The sequence below is a fragment of the Oryzias latipes genome, chromosome 6, assembly GCF_053564925.1.
Source record: "Oryzias latipes strain Hd-rR chromosome 6, Olatipes_Hd-rR_3.1".
NCBI classification, from domain to species: Eukaryota; Metazoa; Chordata; class Actinopteri; order Beloniformes; family Adrianichthyidae; genus Oryzias; species Oryzias latipes.
Window position 1 is genome coordinate 24,182,152 of NC_136242.1, and position 19,837 is coordinate 24,201,988.

The window sequence follows — 19,837 nt, forward strand, 5'->3', positions numbered from 1 at the left end:
GTCCCGGTCATCCCCTGAAGTCAACAATGCCCATGTCGATGGCGAGCCCCCTGAAAACCGTCTGCCTCCACCTCCAGACGAGCCATCTGGCGTCCTGTAGTAAAACAAGAGACCCCGCCCCTTTGCTTACATTCTCCAATGTGCCATAGCAACCGGGGCCGAGCCCCCTGTTCCCGCGTAACGTTCCCGTCCTTATAAGGCCAGTAGAATACAGACGCACGGCTACGTCATACGTCGTATATTTAAATAGTTTGATTGAAGAAAAAGAAAAAAGAAAAAAAAGCCCCTCCGCTTCGCTCTGAAATGGAGGTGTGGATTTGACGCATGCGCACTAGCTCCACAACTATCCAGTCCCGTCCTCAAGCGCAGACATCAACAAGAGAGCGGGTTACTGATGCGGGTTCGCTTTCTGAATAGTCGAATCGTTACGACGTGCGACAAAGACGATTGTTTTGTTCCAGATTCACAAAACGGCTAAGGTAAATGCAGTTTATGTTTGTTTTGGGGGGTCCTTAAGGGGGTTTAAAGTCTTTGGTGTGCTTAGGGGTGTGTAAAAGAATAATCTTCGACTTATGTCGGAACAATTGCTGTCTTAGGCCCGTTGCAGGATCGTCTGAGTGGTCGTCTTTATGTGTAGGTTGTTGTAAAAGCACTAAAAGTGTTTGAGACATTGAGAAAACAAGGTAAAGTGGATGTAAAGGTGTGTTGAAATAGTGCCAGGATGGTTTCCCATGATGCAGACGTGAGGAGCAGAGGATGGCTGTTGTTGTTATTTGGTCGGCTTGGTGTGTTTAGCTGCAGGAGAAAATCACAAATTTTCCACATTAACTCAATCCACTTATGCGGAGATTCTTTGTAATTATTTAATTTTCAACCCAGTGTAAATAACCGCTTACGATTAATGCGCCGCACGTTCAGTTCGTTGCACACGTCCACGATAGTAGTTGAATTTCACGCCCACCAGTTCGGAGATGCGTCTCAGCACGCGGACGCCACTGTCAACAACACAAACTATTTTTGACGCCTTTTCAAAACAAAAACTGGATTCAAAATCGTGTTTGGGATAGAAATTCATCATGAAAACCGACTTTAAACTTCGCGCACATGTACTTGCGTGCAGAATTTTGTGGATCTAGAAAAAAACAAAGAGTAAAGATCAAAATTCACTTTATGGCTAATTAGTCCTCTTTAATGTTTAAATTTGTATTTTTAGGTGGGGAAATACTCGACTCTTAGTTAGTTTCTGCTGGCTAAGTTTCTGTGTGGATGGGAGGTCGGGCATCGTCGAGTAGAGGACGGTCGTCATAAAATGGGTGCGCAAGAATCAAGTCGTGTGGCATGCCATGCTTCCTCTCCGGAGTGGGCGGTGAAATGTAGCGACTTGCACTTTTCTCTCGATAAAAAATAAATGTAATCTTTAGTCCCCGAACTCCCCGGATGTCATTCGTAAAAGTGTAAGGGCTGAATGTGTGATTTGTTTGAAGTTTACGTTACGAAAATGTTCAGTTTTAGCGGAAAATCGCATCACACCCCCTTCTCCGCACATTGCCTCCGCCTTTGAAGTGTGTTGCCATGTTGAGTTGCGTCACGTACTGTATTCTGCTGCAGAGATCGTATGTAATGGAAAGATGACTCACGTAAAGAAAAAAATTGTATGTATATAGGCTGCTGTATATTATTATTTTATCCATCTGCTCTGGGGTTTCTTTTCTTTTATATTGTTACTTTGCTATCATTTGAGTTTGATTAAAAACCATTCGATTTAGAAACATGCAATTGGGTTTATTGCACTTTTAGTGAATTTAGTAAGCCTAAAAACATAAATATTTTCATGTTAATTAGGAATACTCAATGTGTCAAATTTTCATTTTATACTTTGCGTTTATCTTCAATTTCTTTATGTGTAAAAAAAATCCATGTGCAAATGTTGCCGTTTTTCCCATTTCATTATGGTAATTTATGCTTCTACGTGCAAATTCATAGTAATTGTTGAGTCTCCACCAGTGCAAGCTATAACATATTTTGTTGCTATTTTTATTTGACCGGGTGTTTTTATAATTAAGATTTACCAAGGAGTGTTTGGATTAAGCAGCAGAGTGAGATGTTTTTTTGTATTTGTCATCCTCTCTGTCTGCTCTCAGTGGCATAGCACTGTCAGGAGACCCCGAGGACTGATGGCAAGAAAAAAAAAAAAAAAAAGTCAGTCTGGGGGGCGCGGCTCACAATTTTGCCGCAGTTCAGGTCCACATGTGTACCGGAGATTAAAATTTTGCCTAGCAACATAAATCGTGGTTCGTCAGCGAGCTACAAACTAATTTCACGCAGAGTCTTCCAGCAGTCGCGCCCCAGCATTTCTGTGGGAAGAAGCGTTACATGTTCTAATTTATACCTTGGTATAAAAATAATTAAATACATGCTCATGCGGTGCACCGTGGAGGCTCGGACAAGTGCGTGCGGCTAGTTTACAACGAAAGGCGTGGATCCTGTGAGCGCAGCATGGTGACATTATCTGTCTGACACGCCGTCTGATTGCTGACCTACTTCCACCAAGTGGGCCACAAGAGAGATGCTTTCCCCAAATTTTTATTTTGTTACCATGTAAACGATTTAACTTATTTAAAGTATGTTGAATATTGAAAAAAAATTTTTTCCCCCACTTATTTTCACAATAATTTCTGCTCTGCATTAAAGCTTTAATGCAGTTAAATCCAATTAGAATTTTGGGGTGACAGACCAAATATAATATAAATTACTACCCAACTACGTGTGCAATGCAACACATCTAAAATATGCAACATAAAAAAACACAAACATTTTATTAAAAATAAATTGAAATGTCTGTGCTAAAAAGTTATCTGAAAAAAACATATTCTAAATTTAAAAATTTACGTTTACAGTAATTTAAAGTTCTTGTTGTGTCTTTTGACACCAAACATATTTAAACATGGATTTAAAGTGAATCATACTTATTCAAATGGTCTATTTAAATCGTCCTCCCTTTTCTTCTATGGCCATTAGACAATGCAGACTGAATGCATTTTTGCAGCTATTGCCCCCTAGAGGTAAACGTTGGAACTGCTGATCCACTTCAATAGAAATTGTGTTTTTTAACACATTTTTTACATATATAAAGATAAGTAAGTATGAAATTATCTTTATTTGTACTTTTTTATTCAAATCAATGTGAATCAGGAGCAAATGAAATAATGCATTTGGAAAAAGCCTGTAGCAGCGATATAGGTACTACATCGAGACATGAGCTCCCTGCTCTGCTTCATTCTGATGCATCCATTTGCAGACGAATAGATCCATGTGTGTCTTTGTTTTCCTCATCTCAGCTGGCATCTGGCTCAAAACTGTACGGCATAAAATCTCTGTTATTGCTCGATGTGATAGGTTTGGGTTTGAGGGGCTGTGAGCTAGTTGGAGAGCATGTGACCAGATGGATGATGGGAATTGGGGGCGGCTTAATCTGCACCAACGGCCCTGGCCACAATAAGGCGAATTTCTGATTACCTCTTCCCGCTCTGTACTAGAAACTGTTCTAGAAAACGACACCGAATTTTGGATTTACCTAAAACCAGCATAATCATAATTAAAGACCACTGGGAACACTATTACAATAAATAAAAAGATGCTTGGAGTGGGACTTTAAATAAACGTGGTACATACATTTTAATAAACATTTATTGACTTGCTCACAGTGTAATAAATTGTTTAATGGATATTGCAAAATAACTTGTCTAAAGATAATGTTAAGGCCTGTTTAAACTGAACTTTTTCTAAGAGGGGAAACTCCTTTGGAGGAGGGAGCTGGAAGTGGGGAGAATAGTGTCTATGAGGCACCACTGACACAAGATTTTCACAGAGAGTCTATAGATTTCAAATCTAAAACTTTATTTGTGCACACAGATGTTTGGCTTTCACAAGCCCAAAATGTACAGGAGTTTGGATGGCTGCTGCATCTGCCGAGCAAAGTCATCCAGCTCTCGTTTCACAGACAGCAAGCGGTATGAGAAAGACTTCAGGAGCTGTTTTGGGTAAGACACATACCTAGACACTGGTTCAGACACACGTCTTGATGCTTGGAAGCATTTTTTCTCAGGTGTTTGCTCAGAAACTGTTTTGTCTGGCAGGTTGAGCGAAACAAGATCCGGAGAAATCTGTAACGCCTGTGTTCTCCTTGTGAAACGCTGGAAAAAGCTCCCCGTTGGAACCAAGAAAAACTGGAACCATGTGAGTTTTAGTTATATAGTTATAGTTCCAAGTTTTCACTGCGTGGGGTTGGAGTCACACTTCTTGTGTCTTGTCTTACACACAGGTTGTTGATGCCAGGGGAGGCCCAAGCCTAAAGATAACCTCCAGACCCAAAAAGATGAAGTCAGTCTCCAAGAAAGTGAGGCCAAGCCAGATCAGCAGGCTGCAGAAGGAGCTGAAAAGAAGCAGTGAGCACATCCATACGCTTTTCTGTTAGTTAACAAGGGCATAAATGATTGCTGTACGTAGCAGAAGGTTGACTTTATACGCTTTGGCCTTCATCAGATTCAGATGCCCACAGCACAACTTCCAGTGCTTCTCCTGCTCAGTCTCCAAGCTACAGCAACCTGTCGGATGACGGTTCTGACACTGAACTGAGCCCAGGATCCAGCCGCTCCCCTGTTTTCTCCTTTCTGGACCTGACCTATTGGAAGAGGTATGATGAGCCGTCTTAAAATTCTCTGAGCATCTGTCTAATAGACTCCTGTGTTATATTGGGAAACTGTTCCCCTTCATATACATTTAGCAGCATTTATTTATCCATTCTTTACCCCGGTACTGACCTTTTAAGACAATCTGTAGCTTACTTTAAATACATTTCTATACTTTTTTTAGCTTTAGAAATAGAAAAGTTTTTAGCTTTAGCTATTTAGTTACTTTTTTGCTTTTTGTTTATCATGATTAAAGGAGCCAAACCAATTAAAAACCATTATCTCTTTGCTAAGACTGCAAATTTGTTATGCACTTAAAAATTACAGCAACACTTCAACTGAATATTAAATTATCTTTTTGACATTTATAACATTTGGCTCACATGTTATGATCCATTGTCCTTGTAGCTTCATTGGTGGGAAAATTAATTAATAAAAAAAAAAGTAAAAGCTTTTTGGTTTTTCCTTTGTTCCTCTGCTTTCAAACCTTTTTATTCTATGGTTTGTAGACATAAAATCTGCTCAACACACAATCATCATAAATGGGTCAGAATTAGTAGCTCTGTCTCTGCTGTGTGCCTTGCAGGCAGAAGGTGTGCTGTGGAATCATCTATAAGGGCCGTTTTGGGGAGGTGCTCATAGACCCCCACTTGTTCAAACCTTGCTGTCGCAACAAACAGCGACAGAAGACACAGCAACAGGAGGAGGAAGAAGAGGAGGAGGAGGAAGAAGACGAGGAGGAGGAGGTGGAGGTGGAAGAGGGCCAAGTGGGGGTGGAAAAATCTCAGACGGAGGAGGAAGTGAAGGAGACTCCTGCGAGTGAGAAAAATGCTGAGGCTGCCGAGCTCTGCGTCACAGCCGCTGCACCTCAGGCCAGAGGCGGGGAGGTGGTGGAAGAATGCTGGTGAAGTCGTTGGACATCTCTGAAGACATCTTTGGCTGCTCTGCTTTTCTGTTTATTATTAATTTTTTAATTATTGTTATTTTTGAGGACTTACAGACGGAGGTTACCTCAGATTGCCTTCATTCACAAAGCAGCTAAAATCCTCGGATCTTCTCTATGATAACAGGGGAGCATTGTTAATGATGTTTAAACTGTAACTTATGAACTGTTGTGTTTCACTTTCTCTTTTTCTGTATTTAATAGTTTTTCCGTCCCAATGGTGGACCATCATCCGTGTTATTGAGTTAATGCTGGACTTCTGGTTTGCTGTTACATTCAACAGAGTTTGTTCCTAAACGCAATACATCCACTTCCTGTCACAAAAAGGTGCTACTTGGAATTTGGGATTCAATATTTTCAAACTCGCAGCTGAACCCCACAGTGGAATCTTTGCAAGCAAACGTTTTAAGTTGACTAGAGAGTGCATTATGGCCTTCTTTTTACTATTATTTATTAGTTGTGGAGACCGTGTTTTGGAATGACTGACAGCTCACGTTAACAGAGCACAGACTTGTACAGTTGCTCTCGTGTTTTTTTCATTTTAAGGTGACGTCCTCTCTTATCAAAGGGACTGTGTTTGTTGACTGGATTAGACTTTCTGTGTGCAAATACTTTTGTGGGTCCCATTTCAGTAAGGCCTATTCACAGCTTCAACAGCAAATACACCAGCCTTAATTGTGTGTCACAGGCAGTGCTAGTGTTAATTCTGGATTGGTATTATGGACAAGAAAAAAAGGGAGAGGGTACATGAGCAAAATTGATAGTGGCCTCAGCAACACACGTGCATTTTACATAAAGCCCACTCATCCAAAAGACCTGAATGGAATTGATGCATGAGTCTTCAAAAAGATTGCATGGCCTTAAACAAACTGTAAATCCTACATTTATTTTTTGGGATCCATTTCTTAGAAGTTTTAGCTTATTTTTGTACGTAAAAGAAAAAAAAAAGGAAAAACAAAAGTGTCTTTGCATAATAATATCACACAATACAACAGAGAAACACAAAAATCAGTCTATAGTCATTCAGCAATACCAATATCAGTAATTTTTATCACTTCTGGTCTTTTTCTGGCCTCTCTGGTTTATGATAAAAGTCTTTATACAAACTGAAATTCTATGCTATTGCCTCTAATATTCAAGGAAGGCATTGTGATGTATAGCCTAATATTACTTTATTTATCAAATGGAAGCCAAAGCACATTGAAATTCACCCAATGTCAAATCAATGCAGGTTTTCTATGGATACTTGTGCTTGTTGGGGTCATTTGTATGTATGTTTATGACATTCTAAAAAGAACACTAATATGAATTTTCACAAATGTGATGTAGTTTGGAGCTGTGGCTGTGTTCTGTACATAAGGGGGTTTGTTGGGTCTCACGGCTCTCATACAGATTTCGTTATTTATTTATTTCTTATTTATTTGCATCCCAGCTTAGAAGTAATTTTTTTGGGGTCTCTTGCTTATTGGTAGTTTTGTTTAAGTCATCAAAAAACAAGCAAAAAAAAAAAAAAAGAATGTAATTCTCACGCACACATTCGTCAAACTGTGTGGAACTGAATTACTGTTTGTCAATATTTGTGAATTATTAAGTACGGTATTTGTTCACGCTGTCACACAACTTCTTCTGTATGATCCCTTTGCATCCATGTAGACTGTAATGGCTGATAGTTTGCAAACAAACTGTATTCCCCTTTGTACCTTGTAGCTTACAATGACAGAGTATTAGGACATCATAGGAAATTCTACTCTAGACTTGCATGTACTGTTGCTATGCATTTCCTTAGCTTACAAGTTAGACAAAGCTTTTTGTAATTTTTATACATCATGTACTTTTTTACTTGTCTCTTAATAAAAGTAATCTTGTGCTTTTTTCCGCAAGTACCTTTTTATGAGTTATTCTTGTGTGTGAGGACCTCTGCAGTCACTTTCAGCTATGATAGGGAAAAAAAGTTAAAAAAAAGATTTAACATTTTATATATTTTAACAGACGATTGTAGAAACAATATGAGAAAACAGCTTCTATGAAATGCAGATAAACGACAGCAAAATGCTATTTTTTTCTCACAGATGGTTCATGTGTGAATATTTAAATTTAGTTTTTTTTCGCCATGTGGTGGTGTGAAAAGCATTTAGTTGGCGCACACCAAGGAGACAAGACATTTGAATAATCTCAGAGGATGAAATGCTGCTGCCTTTTAAACCTGCAAAGGTTTTTCTAGACAATCAATGTAACAGTTAAAACTTTTCAAGGCACGAAGCCTTGAAAGGTAGACTCTTAAACCTAAATAATTGGGAGTATGTGAAATTTTGAGACACACTACTGGATGTAAAGTAAATATTTTTGATAAACTTTATTTTGAAAAATTATATTTTTTTAAGCTTTCTAAGTAGGTCATCATTCTATTTCCCCACTTAAGATACAATTCTTTCCTGATTTCATGAATAAATTTGACAACTTTCACATTTTACTGCTGCGACAACTAAAATTGTTTAGATTTGAGCGAGTTTCAGACTGCAGAAACAAGTTGATGAAAAAATATCTTTTGATTGCGCGATGCAATAACATTTAGAATTAAATTAAATCAAACTAAAATAATTAAAATGTATATCAAGGAAAACGGCTTTAAAGTTTTACAATTGCCGAGTCATTTTAAGCCGTCGTTCATGACTGACACCACAGTTTCATCATAAAGTTTTACTGAAGGTTAACTGAAAATGTATGTTACATTTATCCCGTTTATATTTAAGAGTAACGAAATTGAAATCATTGAGTAAAATACGCAAGTGTCATTTTTGGAAAACATTTTTTTTACCGGAAATGCTGGTCTTGTGACCGGAAGTCGACATAAATGCGGAAGCAAATTGTCTGTTTTGCAGTCAGTTGTCGAATATATTTTATTTATTTTATCAAATAAACCAAAGTTCAAAATACATAAACTGTTTCTTCTGAGGTAGGAGACGTGATTTTTCTTTTCTAGTTTATATTTTTGCGTCCGAGTTCATTTAAATAACCGTCCAGGCAGTAGCATAGTAGTAAACTATAAAATACATAGTTTCACGGTTTTTCAATTCCATGAATTGTATAAATTCTGAATTAATGAAGATTTTCAATTGCAGCTTTAAAAAAAAATCATGGACGAGCCCACAGCATCTGGCGTGTTCTGCAGCAGAATGCTGAGTATGGTTAACTCTGAGGACGTGAACGCTATCATCCAGGCTCAGAGACACATGTAAGTTCCGTGCTGTGATTGATCTATTTTTTTTTGTTGGGGGGGGGGGGGGGGGGGGGGGTCTGTTTATGTGGGAGATTTGCTGCTTTGTGAAATGACTGTTGAGTTTAGAAGTAAAGTCTTTTGTCTTTTCTGTCTATTGATTGTGGAAACAGGCTCGATCGGTTTGAAAAAACCAACGAAATGCTGATAAACTTCAATGGACTGTCAAATGTGAGGCTGCAGCAGATGAATGACCGCTTCCTACTCCACACCCGCACCCTGGTAGAGATGAAGAAAGATCTGGATAGCATTTTCAGAAGAATTAGGTAAGTCATTACACCTTAAGAAGGTGTATTCAATTATCTATAAACCTATTGACACGTTCATATCTTTATAGAATAGTGTGATGGTAAACCCTGGCCTCAGGAGATCCAGGGTGGAACCCAATTCGATTCCCCAAAGTGTGCTTTAAAGTTAGCACAAGCTGGTGGAAACTGGAACAAAACATCTATGGACAAACATTCAAAAGACAACAAGAGTGGAAAAATCCAAATCAGTCCTTAAGTCTGAGAGGCATGTGGAGTACTAATCATTTGATGATATAACAAACAGTCAATATTACAACAGGTACTAGTGAATACCTCTCTAGCAGTAGAAACTGGATGAGGAAGAGCAGGAACTATCCTGAAAGTCTTGCAAGCTTGAGGGAAACCACCACTCAGGGTCAGAAGAGAAAACTTATGTGGAATATGCACATTTCTCATGATTTGTCTCTTCTTTTTCTTAGGACTTTAAAAGGGAAAATTGCCAAACAATACCCAGAAGCTTTCACCAGTAAGTTGAGATTTTGACTTTTTTTCCACTAACATCTAATATTATGTTCCTTTTCTACCAAATCATGCACCCCAAAAGTGTTTTCATAAGACGTTTTTGTCCCTTTCAGATATCCACGAGTCACCAATCTCAGAAGATGAAGATGACGAATTTGACCCAGTTCCTCCAAGCGTTGCTACAACAACCACGACAGCCACTTCAGAGCAAAGCACAGAATCCTGTGACACAAGTCCGGATGTGATTTCACCCACTGTGAGCAGATGTTCTGAGGACCTCTCTCAGGAGCCACCTGACACACCCACTTCTGATGTCCAAGAGACAGCAGTTCTTCAGGATGAGGGTCCTGACTCTGTACCTGCTGAGTAAAAGCAACAGAATGGACATAAAGTTCACAGGCCATGCTCTGTGTTTAAACAAATTCTTTTTTTAGTGGGTACATCTGTTTGTTAAAGGTCAAGTTTCTCTTTTATTGTCTAATACTGACTTGATGTATGTCTGCATAAAATGTAAATAATGGAAAAATGCTACTTTACTTGTGAAGCGTTTGAATATAAAAATATGTAAAAATTCAGGATCCAAAGGCTTCAATAATTAGGTGACTGTAGTTTTCTTTTCTTTAAAAAGATGCACTTTTGGCCGAAAACTGCATTCTTAAATGCACAAGTTTAAGGATCTCAATTTATATACTAATAGCTGAGAGTATTATTCAGACTTGTCTTGTGTTTACCTTGTTAACTTCAGTGTTTTCCTAAGGTTACTGTTGGCACATTAAACAGATTTCCTGTGGGAATAGAAGCTTGAAAATACACATTATACATGTGTATTTGCATGTCATAGAGACTGTCAAGAAGGAAAATCAACAACACAATACATTTATTAATATAACCAATAATATAATTATTTTTTTCTAGTAAGTGCATTTTGGATTTGGATCAAAGGATAAAAACTTAAAATTTACATTTTAATCCAAGTGTTCAAATTTTTGCTGAACTCTTGTTTTAAACGGTAAAGGCAGGCACAATTTAATTTAAATGCAAATAAATGTAAATTTATTTTATGACCGTAATTATTAACAACATACCATGATTATTTTTTAAATATCTGAGATAGATGATTTTGTTGGCATTGCTTTTCAAAATAAAAGTTACCCGTTTATGCCCTATTGAATTCTTAAATGTGGAAAGGATCACAGTTGGGGAGAATTAAAGACCCACTCTGATCATCTTTTGATCTATTGTAAAATCATTCCCAGTGGTCTTTTAATTATGACTATGCTGTTCTTAGGGAAAATCAAAGAAGCTGTGTAGTTTTCTAGGACATACATTTCTGCAGAGCTTTTCTGGGTTGTGGGCATGACTGTTGGCGGGGAGTAAGCCTTCCCTCATTTCCCATCATCCGTTTGTTTACACTCTGTCCAGCTAGCTTACAGCCCCTCACAACTCCAACCTAACATTACTGGTGCAACAAAAATGGTGAGCAATATCGGAGCTCTCCAGCAGTACAGTTTTGAGCCAGATGTCAGCTCAGACAAGGAAAACAAAGACATTAATGGATCTATCAAGCACCTACATCACACCTACAAGATTTTTCCAATGGCATTTTTGCATCTTGTCCTACATCACGTGTTTAATAAAGAATTATAAGACACACCATTTTAAGCGTAGTTTTCTTTGTATATTTGCTTCATAATGAGAGCAATGCCACAAGAACATGTTAAAAACACTAATACAGGATTTTCAATGGAGTGGGTCGTTCAAGAAATATGAACATTCCTACTTCCGCTAGAGGGCGCTATCACTGAACATCCACCAGTTATAGACAATGGGGTTAAATGGAAGTGACGCGTCAGCCCTCTCTACTGGTGGTTCCTCGTTTCTGGCTCATTTCCTGACACACCGAACTGCAAACACATTTGTCTAATCAATTTTTTAAATGACCGGTCGGTTTAGATTGAGAAAGGTCGTTGGTTCATTTCCGCCGCGTCTACCAGAGAAACTAGCTTAAGTTGCTGTTAGCCGAGTCACGGAGAACGTCAGCAGGGAAACATTTCATTGAACTTTATTTATTACTCTGCTGGAAACAACCGCCATCCAGAAACGACTCCGTTTTTATGAGGTCGATACACTCCGGCTGTTGGTCCCAGGATGAGGAGGCTGACGAAGAAGAAGGCTCTGACTCTGGTGAAGGAGTTGGATGCTTTCCCGAAGGTCCCCGAGAGCTACGTGGAGTCCACGGCCAGCGGCGGGACAGGTGAACCCCACGACGGCGCCGCTCCGAGTCCGAGCCGCTCACTCACATACACACACACACAGGCGCTGATTCTTTGTGTTTCTCCACAGTGTCTCTGATCGCCTTCACCCTCATGGCTGTCCTCGCCTTCCTGGAGTTCTTCGTGTACACAAACACGTGGATGAAGTACGAGTATGAGGTGGACAAAGATTTTAGCAGGTAAAGTCAAACAAAGTGACATTTCACGGCTCCTAAAGAGACTTGACATAACTGTAACTGTTCTCTGTGGACAGCAAGCTGAGGATAAACGTGGACATCACTGTGGCTATGAGATGCCAATGTAAGTACGGAAACACGAACGGCCAAAAAGGTTTTTTATTTTTTTGGGTTATTTGTTTTTTTGCAGAAAGTATTCCGTTAGAATTTAAAGGTGTTTTTAGATTGTTTGATCTATTCTTTAGACACAGTCTAAAATAAAAAAAATATATACAGTTTCTATTTTTGTGGATCAAAAACCTTTTAATAACTTTTCCCAGTTTATTCATGAATACAAGACTGGGACCCAGAGGACTGGGAAACTACAGCAGAGATTATCAGGGAAACAGGTAGGAAGGTGCTAGGTGTGTCATCTGGAAAGAGGAAAGACGGTAAAGAGACTTGGTGGTGGAATGAGAAAGTACAGGAATGCGTCCAGAGGAAGAGGTTGGCTAAAAGGAAGTGGGATGTAGAAAGGACTGAGGAAGGTAGACAGGAGTACAAGGAAGCGCAGCGTAGAGTGAAGAGAGAGGTGGCAAAGGCCAAACAGAAAGCTTACGATGAGCTATATGACAGGTTAGACACAAAGGAAGGAGAGAAGGACTTGTACAGACTAGCCAGACAGAGAGACAGAGATGGGAAGGACGTGCAACAGATAAGGGTGATTAAGGACAGAGATGGAAAGGTGCTAACAACCCAGGAGAGTGTACAGAAAAGATGGAAGGAGTATTTTGAGGAGCTGATGAACGAGGAAAATGACAGGGAAAGAAGGGAGGAAGATGTGGTTGTTGTGGAGCAGGAAGTAGCAGAGATTGGAAAGGATGAGGTTAGGAAGGCTCTGAAAAGGATGAAGAGCGGAAAGGCCGTTGGTCCTGATGACGTACCTGTGGAGGTATGGAAGTGCCTAGGAGAGACAGCAGTGGAATTTCTAACAAGGTTGTTCAATAGGATTTTAGAGAGTGAGAAGATGCCTGAGGAATGGAGGAGAAGCGTTCTGGTCCCGATCTTTAAGAACAAGGGTGACATGCAGAACTGCAGCAACTATAGAGGAATAAAGTTGATGAGCCACACAATGAAGCTGTGGGAAAGAGTAGTGGAAGCCAGGCTTAGGAAGAAGGTGGAGATCTGTGAGCAGCAGTATGGTTTCATGCCCCGTAAGAGCACCACTGATGCCATTTTTGCTTTGAGAATGTTGATGGAAAAGTACAGAGAAGGTCAGAAGGAGCTGCATTGTGTGTTCGTAGATTTAGAGAAGGCGTATGACAGGGTGCCGAGGGAGGAGCTGTGGTACTGTATGAGGTCGTCTGGAGTGGCAGAGAAGTATGTCAGAGTAGTTCAGGACATGTATGAGAGAAGTATGACGGTGGTGAGATGTGCTGTAGGTCAGACAGAGGAGTTCAAAGTGGAGGTGGGACTACACCAAGGATCAGCTTTGAGTCCTTTTTTGTTTGCTATGCTGATGGACAGGCTGACAGACGAGGTAAGACAGGAATCTCCCTGGACAATGATGTTTGCGGATGACATTGTAATTTGCAGTGAGAGTAGAGAGCAGGTGGAGGAACAGCTAGAGAGGTGGAGGTTTGCTCTGGAAAGAAGAGGTATGAAGGTCAGTCGTAGTAAGACAGAATACATGTGTCTGAACGAGAGGGATCAAGGTAGAAGCGTTAGGTTACAGGGGGCTGAGGTGAAGAAGGTGCAGGAGTTTAAGTACTTGGGGTCAACAGTTCAGTGTGATGGGGATTGTGGAAAAGAGGTGAAGAGGCGAGTGCAGGCAGGTTGGAGCGGTTGGAGGAAAGTGTCAGGAGTGTTGTGTGACAGAAAAGTGCCAGCAAGACTCAAAGGAAAGGTGTACAAGACAGTGGTGAGACCAGCTCTGCTCTATGGGTTAGAGACGGTAGCAGTGAGACAGAGACAAGAGGCTGAGATGGAGGTAGCAGAGATGAAGATGTTGAGGTTCTCCTTAGGAGTGACCAGGTTAGACAGGATAAGGAACGAGTACATCAGAGGGACGGCTCATGTTGCCTGTGTTAGCGACAAAGTCAGAGAAGCCAGACTGAGATGGTTTGGACATGTTCAGAGGAGGGATAGTGGATATATTGGTAGAAGGATGTTGGAGATGGAGCTGCCTGGCCGGAGGGCAAGAGGACGGCCAAAGAGGAGATATATGGATGTCTTAACAGAGGACATGAAGTTGGCTAATGTTAGGATAGAAGATGTTCATGATAGAGTGAGGTGGAAAAGGATGATTCGCTGTGGCGACCCCTGATGGGAAAAGCCGAAAGAGAAAGAAGATTCATGAATACAAGACTACTATTAGAAACTACTAAAATGCATCTCAAACTGTGGATTTTTGGTGCAAAATCAACTTAATCTGTTTATAATAAGCTTAACCCCAAAGGAGGTGTAACTTTATTAACATGTTTCAGTTTTATAATAAAGAGGATTTATTATGCTTTTCTTGACAATAGTGTAGAAAATGTGTCCAAGTGTAACTGAGGGTAGACTTTTCTGGTCCACCAACCTGTTTAACCTGTTGTGTGCTCCTACACAGACATTGGTGCGGATGTCCTTGATTTAGCAGAGACAATGGTTGCGTCTGATGGTTTAAATTATGAGCCAGTAAGGGAACTATTGTGTTTTTTTTTAAATCTTTTGTGATCTGAATATATTTTTGGTTTGACTGTTTTATATCCTTGTCTTAACATTTTTCCCCCCTTTACACCTCAGGTTAATTTTGAATTGTCACCTGATGAAAGATTATGGCACATGTAAGATTCACGTCATTTATAAGCTTTTCACACATTTAGCATGTCAAAGGGGAATAACTAAGGTTTCAATGCTATTTTGTTGTATTCACTTAACAAAAAAACTGAAACAGCTGCATGTTTGACTGAGAGCAATTATCAATACGTCATTGCTTAGCAACCAAAACCAGTACTTTTCCATACTTTGATGCCTCTGTGGGGAAAAAGCATCTCAAACTCATTTCATCCAAATATGCTTCTTTCTCCCGTTGTCTCCATCAGAACTCTTCTGCACATCCAGGAGCGCTTGAAAGTTGAGCACTCTCTGCAGGATGTGCTGTTTAAGACGGCAGTGAAAGGAGCTCAACCTGCAAAGACTCAGAGGTAATAAATTAGCTTCTTTTGTTTAAACAGTGGCAGCATCGACACACTTCATGTTTTCATCCTTGTTTTGTTTGTAGGGACAGTTCAAGCCCCCCTAACGCCTGCAGAATACACGGACATCTTTATGTTAATAAAGTTGCAGGAAATTTCCACATCACTGTCGGCAAGTATGTACTCGTGTAGTGAGGATATTTATCAAAAGTTTCACTTTGTGTCATATACCTTACCTATGCGATGCATACATTTAAACTGCTGCATCTTGATCGCACAAAACACTTTTTTTGAGGTGTAGTCCTTTGTTTTTTTAACTGCAGATACTCTATTCCTAAATACATAAATGGTCCTGATGGGGAAATAATGTTTTTAGTTTTAGGGGTTTCTTTTAACTTTTAAAACATTTAAAAGACAGATGGGACATTTGCACAAACTTAATAAAATTATACCTAAGTATAATGCTAAACAATGAAAGACGACTGGAAAAAAAAAAGAAAAAAGGTTTTGTAAAAAATTGTAAGTTTTGGGGGCGGCCATGGTACAGTGGTAGGGCGGTTGACATCTGATCGGAAGTTTGCGGGTTCGATTTCCCACTGTGCCTCTGGTGGAAGGCTGGCGCCAGTGTTCGGCAGCGGAGCCGCCACCAGTGTGTGAATGTGTGTGTATGGGCCTGTGACTGTAAAGCGCTTTGGGCCTTTGAAGAAGGGAGAAAAAAAAGGCGCTATATAAATATACGCCATTTACCATTTACCAATTAATGTGTTTTCCTAAATTTACTATAATATTTTGAAGAGAACAAAGGAGTGGATTAGACATTGCAAGGACAGTTTGTTCTTATGTTTCTTAGAGGTGGTGGCACCTTTGACTTACTTTTAAAGAGCATTCTGGACTTTGCGGCGCTGACATGGTTTTTTGTTTAGTTGGATTATGTCTGCTGTGCAGCTGATCCTGTTTCCTGAAAAAGTCTGCTCTTGTTTCGGAGATGTTCCTACTTGTGGTTAATGCAGAGCTGTCTCAGATTTTCTGTGACTTTTCCATTTGAACAAAGGCTTTTCTGCGGCTGACAGCAGACCTTTGGGTTTTTCTTGCAGGTCAATTCCTCATCCCAGAGGCCACGCCCACCTTGCGGCCCTTGTCAGCCATGACTGTAAGTTTCATTTTTCAACCAATCCCCTCATGAACTCCCTGAATCCCTTTTGGTGTTGCTGGAGCCTATCCCAGGAAGGGGGAGGCACCCAGTCTGTTGCAGGGCCACATGCTCGCACATACAGTCACTTCTGGGGACACTTTTAGAGTTCCCAGTAAACCTATGAAGCATGTTTTTGGACTGTGGGAGGAAGCTGGAGATCCCAGAGAAAACCCACACATGCGCGGCAAGAACATGCAAACTCCTCACTGAAAGTTTGCAACTAGGATTTGAACCTTCTAGACAAGAGCGCTAACCACCATGGCATCGTGCATCCCTTCTAAAATTCTGTTTTTACTGTTTTAATCATTAAGTGTTAAGTAGTTAACTTGCTTTGGATTTATGGAGGTCTGCCACCTGTTGTGTAGATATATTCATTTGGGTCATATGTTTTGACGTTGTGTTTCAGCTTATAACTTCTCTCACCGGATTGACCACTTGTCCTTTGGAGAAGCAATTCCCGGACTCATCAGTCCTCTGGATGGGACGGAGAAAATCGCTGCAGACTGTAAGTGTGCGATGTTAGCATCTGTGGTTTCCTGCAGCAGAAACTAGCATAGAGCCTGAAGGAGTCAAACACGCGGGTCATCTCGAGTCTTCATCTGCAGCTATTGGTCATAAAACAGTGGTTCCACCTTCCACATTAGGAGCCGTATTGGGGAAATTAGCTGTTTGATGCCTCGTTGTGATGTGCAGCTGCGTTCTAGCTCCTGTTTTCATGGAGCGCTCATTTCACCTTTATTGCCCCACAAGACATCACAGAGGAAGTAATGTTCTGCCATTTCATGAGGTTCCTACAGCATGGAGAGTGGGGAAAATATCAGTTTGTTTGGAGAGTTTGAAAAAGCAACAAACATTAAAAACGTGTTTCGATACTCAGGTTCCTGAAGAAGCTCAGATGGTCAGTTTTTCTGTGATATATTCTCTCCGCATCAGTGTTATGTGTCTGCTTTTAGTTTTGACAGTAAAAAGGTGCCAAGTATTCTATAATGTAGCCATGACTGATAATTGTTTTTGATGTAACTGATTACTCACATTTCTTTCTGTAGATAACCACATGTTCCAGTACTTTATCACCATAGTGCCAACCAAGCTCAACACGTACAAAGTCTCTGCAGAGACGCATCAGTATTCAGTCACAGAGAGGGTACGATTTAATACCGCCCATCAGTCTGGTTTGGTTTTTTCCAATCATTGGGTGTAGCAGTCTGATGGAAAAAGCTTGATTTTATTTATTTTCTTATTGTCTTCTGGCAGGAACGTGTAATAAACCATGCTGCAGGCAGCCATGGAGTCTCTGGAATCTTTATGAAATATGATATCAGCTCACTTATGGTCAAAGTCACTGAACAACACATGCCTTTCTGGAAATTTCTGGTCAGGCTCTGCGGCATCGTTGGAGGCATTTTCTCCACCACAGGTGGGAATGAACTTTCTTAAAAACTTGACTTCTTTTTTTGTTTGCAATTCAAGAATAGGCTTCAAAGTAGAATCACATAAATAAGTATCTATTACATATATTTTTATAATATTTTTTTTTTACATTTTCTGGTAATCAGGACAAGCAAAACAGAATCCAAGAAGTGGAGGATTTGACCTTTTAAAGTAAAATAATGTATTTGGTGTTCTTAACATGTTCTTGTAGCATTTTATTTCTACAATGCTGGACATGTATAAAGAAAAGTAAGATTAAAACTACATTTCTGAGTATTTTGTTATTTAAATCGTAAATCAGGAGAAGACAAAAAAAATGCTGTTTGAAAAAGCTTGTAGATGTGATGTGGGACCCATGATGGTAAGCCACAAGCTCCCTGCTCTGCTCCATTCTGATGCATTCACTTGCAGACAAAAAGATCCATGTAAGTCTTTGTCCGAGCTGGTATCTGGCTCAACATTTTTACGGCTAGATAGCTCCGATATTGCTCGCCATTTTTGTTGCACTGGTGATGTTATCTAAGGGTTGTGAGGGGCTGTAAGCTAGGGAAGCGTGTAAAAAAATAAAAGGAATGATGGGAAATGGGGAGAACTCTTCAACTTTTAAAATAGATGAAAAGATGATTCGAGTGGGACTTTAAGTCTGTAACTCTCTTAATGGTAGTTTTAATTTAAATCAGTGACAGCAGATCTGTTGCAGAGAAATCGCATTACTCTACAAAATATTGTGAGGTCAGAAAAGCATTTCTTGCCTAATGCAATAAACAGAAACCAAAGAATCCATTAGCACCAGAAACTTAATACAGTTTCGGAGCTCATGCTGTTTGTGATGTAGATTAGTTGCCTTTTAGTTAAAAATTAAGTTTAACTTCAGTGTGTTCTGGAAGATCTCAAAAAAACGTAACGTATTATTTCTATTTAGCTGAGGCATAACATTAAAACATCTTGATGTTATAATTAAAATACAAAAAACTAATTTCTTCAGAGAAGCGAGAGAATTCCAGAACTGTGAAGAACTGATTGTTTGCAGTGCTGCACTGCGTCTTCAGCCAAACAAAAACCTATCTTTTCTTACTTCCTCCAATTCCCTCAAATGAAACATCACATTCTCCTGTGTTTACTTTTTCTTTTTCTTGCAGGAATGATCCACGGTTTGGTGGGATTCTTGGTAGACGTAGCATGTTGTCGTTTTAAAATGGGAGCATACCGACGTCCGGATGTAAGACCTTCACTTTCAATGTAAATATGCACTTAAGACTGTGCTGCAAAAAAAAAACGTTTTTCTTTTTGTTCCAAAGGCTCCTTTGAACCCACAGGGTGAAGTTCAAAATGGATTTCCTGCAGAAAATTACATCCAATAACAAGAAAACCAAGATGCTAGACATTCACCTGCAGAGAGCTATGAATTTTTTAGGAAAATGTTTACGAGTGGTTTTTAAAAAAGGTGTCACTACTATTCTTATAGTCAAAAAAGACACTTTTTTTATTTTGTGGAGAAAAATTGTGAAGATTTGTAATTGATTCTGCCACCAAACTGACATTAAAAAGTTGCAATAAGAAAACTGTAGTAGTCGTGGTTATTTTGAGCATCTTATCCCAAGTTTTATAATCACTTGACAATCAGCCTGACTTTGGGTCCTTATATCCTTAAAGAACAGATGAAACTCATCTAATTTATATACCTTTTCGTCCTAAAACCTTCAGATTCAGCTCCAGTTAATGATAAACACGAACAAGCATGGCCTTTGAGAGAAAAGTGTGCAAAAGTATGAGGTGTTTATTGTGTTTACATCAACTGTTATCCATATTTATTCTGAAATAAGTCCATTTTCTTGTGCCCGTCATACTTTTGATTGAAAGCACAAATCCAGAGCATTTAATTGGTTTTTCTTTGTGGGCAAATGGTTCAAATCAAAACACATTTATAAATAT

General features: G+C 39.6%; 3 protein-coding genes across 3 annotated transcripts; all 3 read left to right on the forward strand.

The window, feature by feature from the left end:
• Nucleotides 1–271: 271 nt before the first annotated feature.
• sinhcaf (SIN3-HDAC complex associated factor) lies at nucleotides 272–7,511 on the forward strand. Its single transcript, XM_004070075.5, has 6 exons — nucleotides 272–479; nucleotides 3,913–4,040; nucleotides 4,137–4,236; nucleotides 4,322–4,445; nucleotides 4,543–4,693; nucleotides 5,275–7,511. The coding sequence occupies exons 2-6, from the start codon at nucleotides 3,913–3,915 to the stop codon at nucleotides 5,594–5,596; spliced, it is 825 nt and encodes a 274-aa protein (XP_004070123.1). The 5' UTR covers nucleotides 272–479; the 3' UTR covers nucleotides 5,597–7,511.
• A 921-nt stretch (nucleotides 7,512–8,432) lies between these two features.
• Nucleotides 8,433–11,331, forward strand: kxd1 (KxDL motif containing 1). Its single transcript, XM_004069703.4, has 5 exons — nucleotides 8,433–8,584; nucleotides 8,751–8,863; nucleotides 9,019–9,171; nucleotides 9,633–9,679; nucleotides 9,789–11,331. The coding sequence occupies exons 2-5, from the start codon at nucleotides 8,766–8,768 to the stop codon at nucleotides 10,043–10,045; spliced, it is 555 nt and encodes a 184-aa protein (XP_004069751.1). The 5' UTR covers nucleotides 8,433–8,584; nucleotides 8,751–8,765; the 3' UTR covers nucleotides 10,046–11,331.
• An 89-nt stretch (nucleotides 11,332–11,420) lies between these two features.
• On the forward strand, nucleotides 11,421–19,467 carry ergic2 (ERGIC and golgi 2). Its single transcript, XM_004069702.5, has 13 exons — nucleotides 11,421–11,929; nucleotides 12,019–12,127; nucleotides 12,202–12,248; nucleotides 14,715–14,782; nucleotides 14,891–14,931; nucleotides 15,190–15,291; nucleotides 15,369–15,458; nucleotides 16,377–16,432; nucleotides 16,881–16,979; nucleotides 17,521–17,618; nucleotides 17,729–17,891; nucleotides 19,045–19,124; nucleotides 19,204–19,467. Exons 1-13 carry the CDS (start codon nucleotides 11,824–11,826, stop codon nucleotides 19,264–19,266), a joined length of 1,122 nt encoding a protein of 373 aa, XP_004069750.1. The 5' UTR covers nucleotides 11,421–11,823; the 3' UTR covers nucleotides 19,267–19,467.
• The last annotated feature ends 370 nt before the right edge of the window (nucleotides 19,468–19,837 follow it).

Coding starts and splice junctions, on each gene's coding strand:
- sinhcaf (XM_004070075.5), top strand. CDS start 3,913: ATGTTTGGCTTTCACAAGCCCAAAATGTACAGGAGTTTGGATGGCTGC. Junction 4,446..4,542: donor GAAGGAGCTGAAAAGAAGCA/GTGAGCACATCC, acceptor GGCCTTCATCAG/ATTCAGATGCCCACAGCACA. Junction 4,694..5,274: donor GACCTGACCTATTGGAAGAG/GTATGATGAGCC, acceptor TGTGCCTTGCAG/GCAGAAGGTGTGCTGTGGAA.
- kxd1 (XM_004069703.4), top strand. CDS start 8,766: ATGGACGAGCCCACAGCATCTGGCGTGTTCTGCAGCAGAATGCTGAGT. Junction 9,172..9,632: donor AGCATTTTCAGAAGAATTAG/GTAAGTCATTAC, acceptor TCTTTTTCTTAG/GACTTTAAAAGGGAAAATTG. Junction 9,680..9,788: donor ATACCCAGAAGCTTTCACCA/GTAAGTTGAGAT, acceptor TGTCCCTTTCAG/ATATCCACGAGTCACCAATC.
- ergic2 (XM_004069702.5), top strand. CDS start 11,824: ATGAGGAGGCTGACGAAGAAGAAGGCTCTGACTCTGGTGAAGGAGTTG. Junction 12,249..14,714: donor TGTGGCTATGAGATGCCAAT/GTAAGTACGGAA, acceptor GCTCCTACACAG/ACATTGGTGCGGATGTCCTT. Junction 16,980..17,520: donor GGAGAAAATCGCTGCAGACT/GTAAGTGTGCGA, acceptor TTCTTTCTGTAG/ATAACCACATGTTCCAGTAC.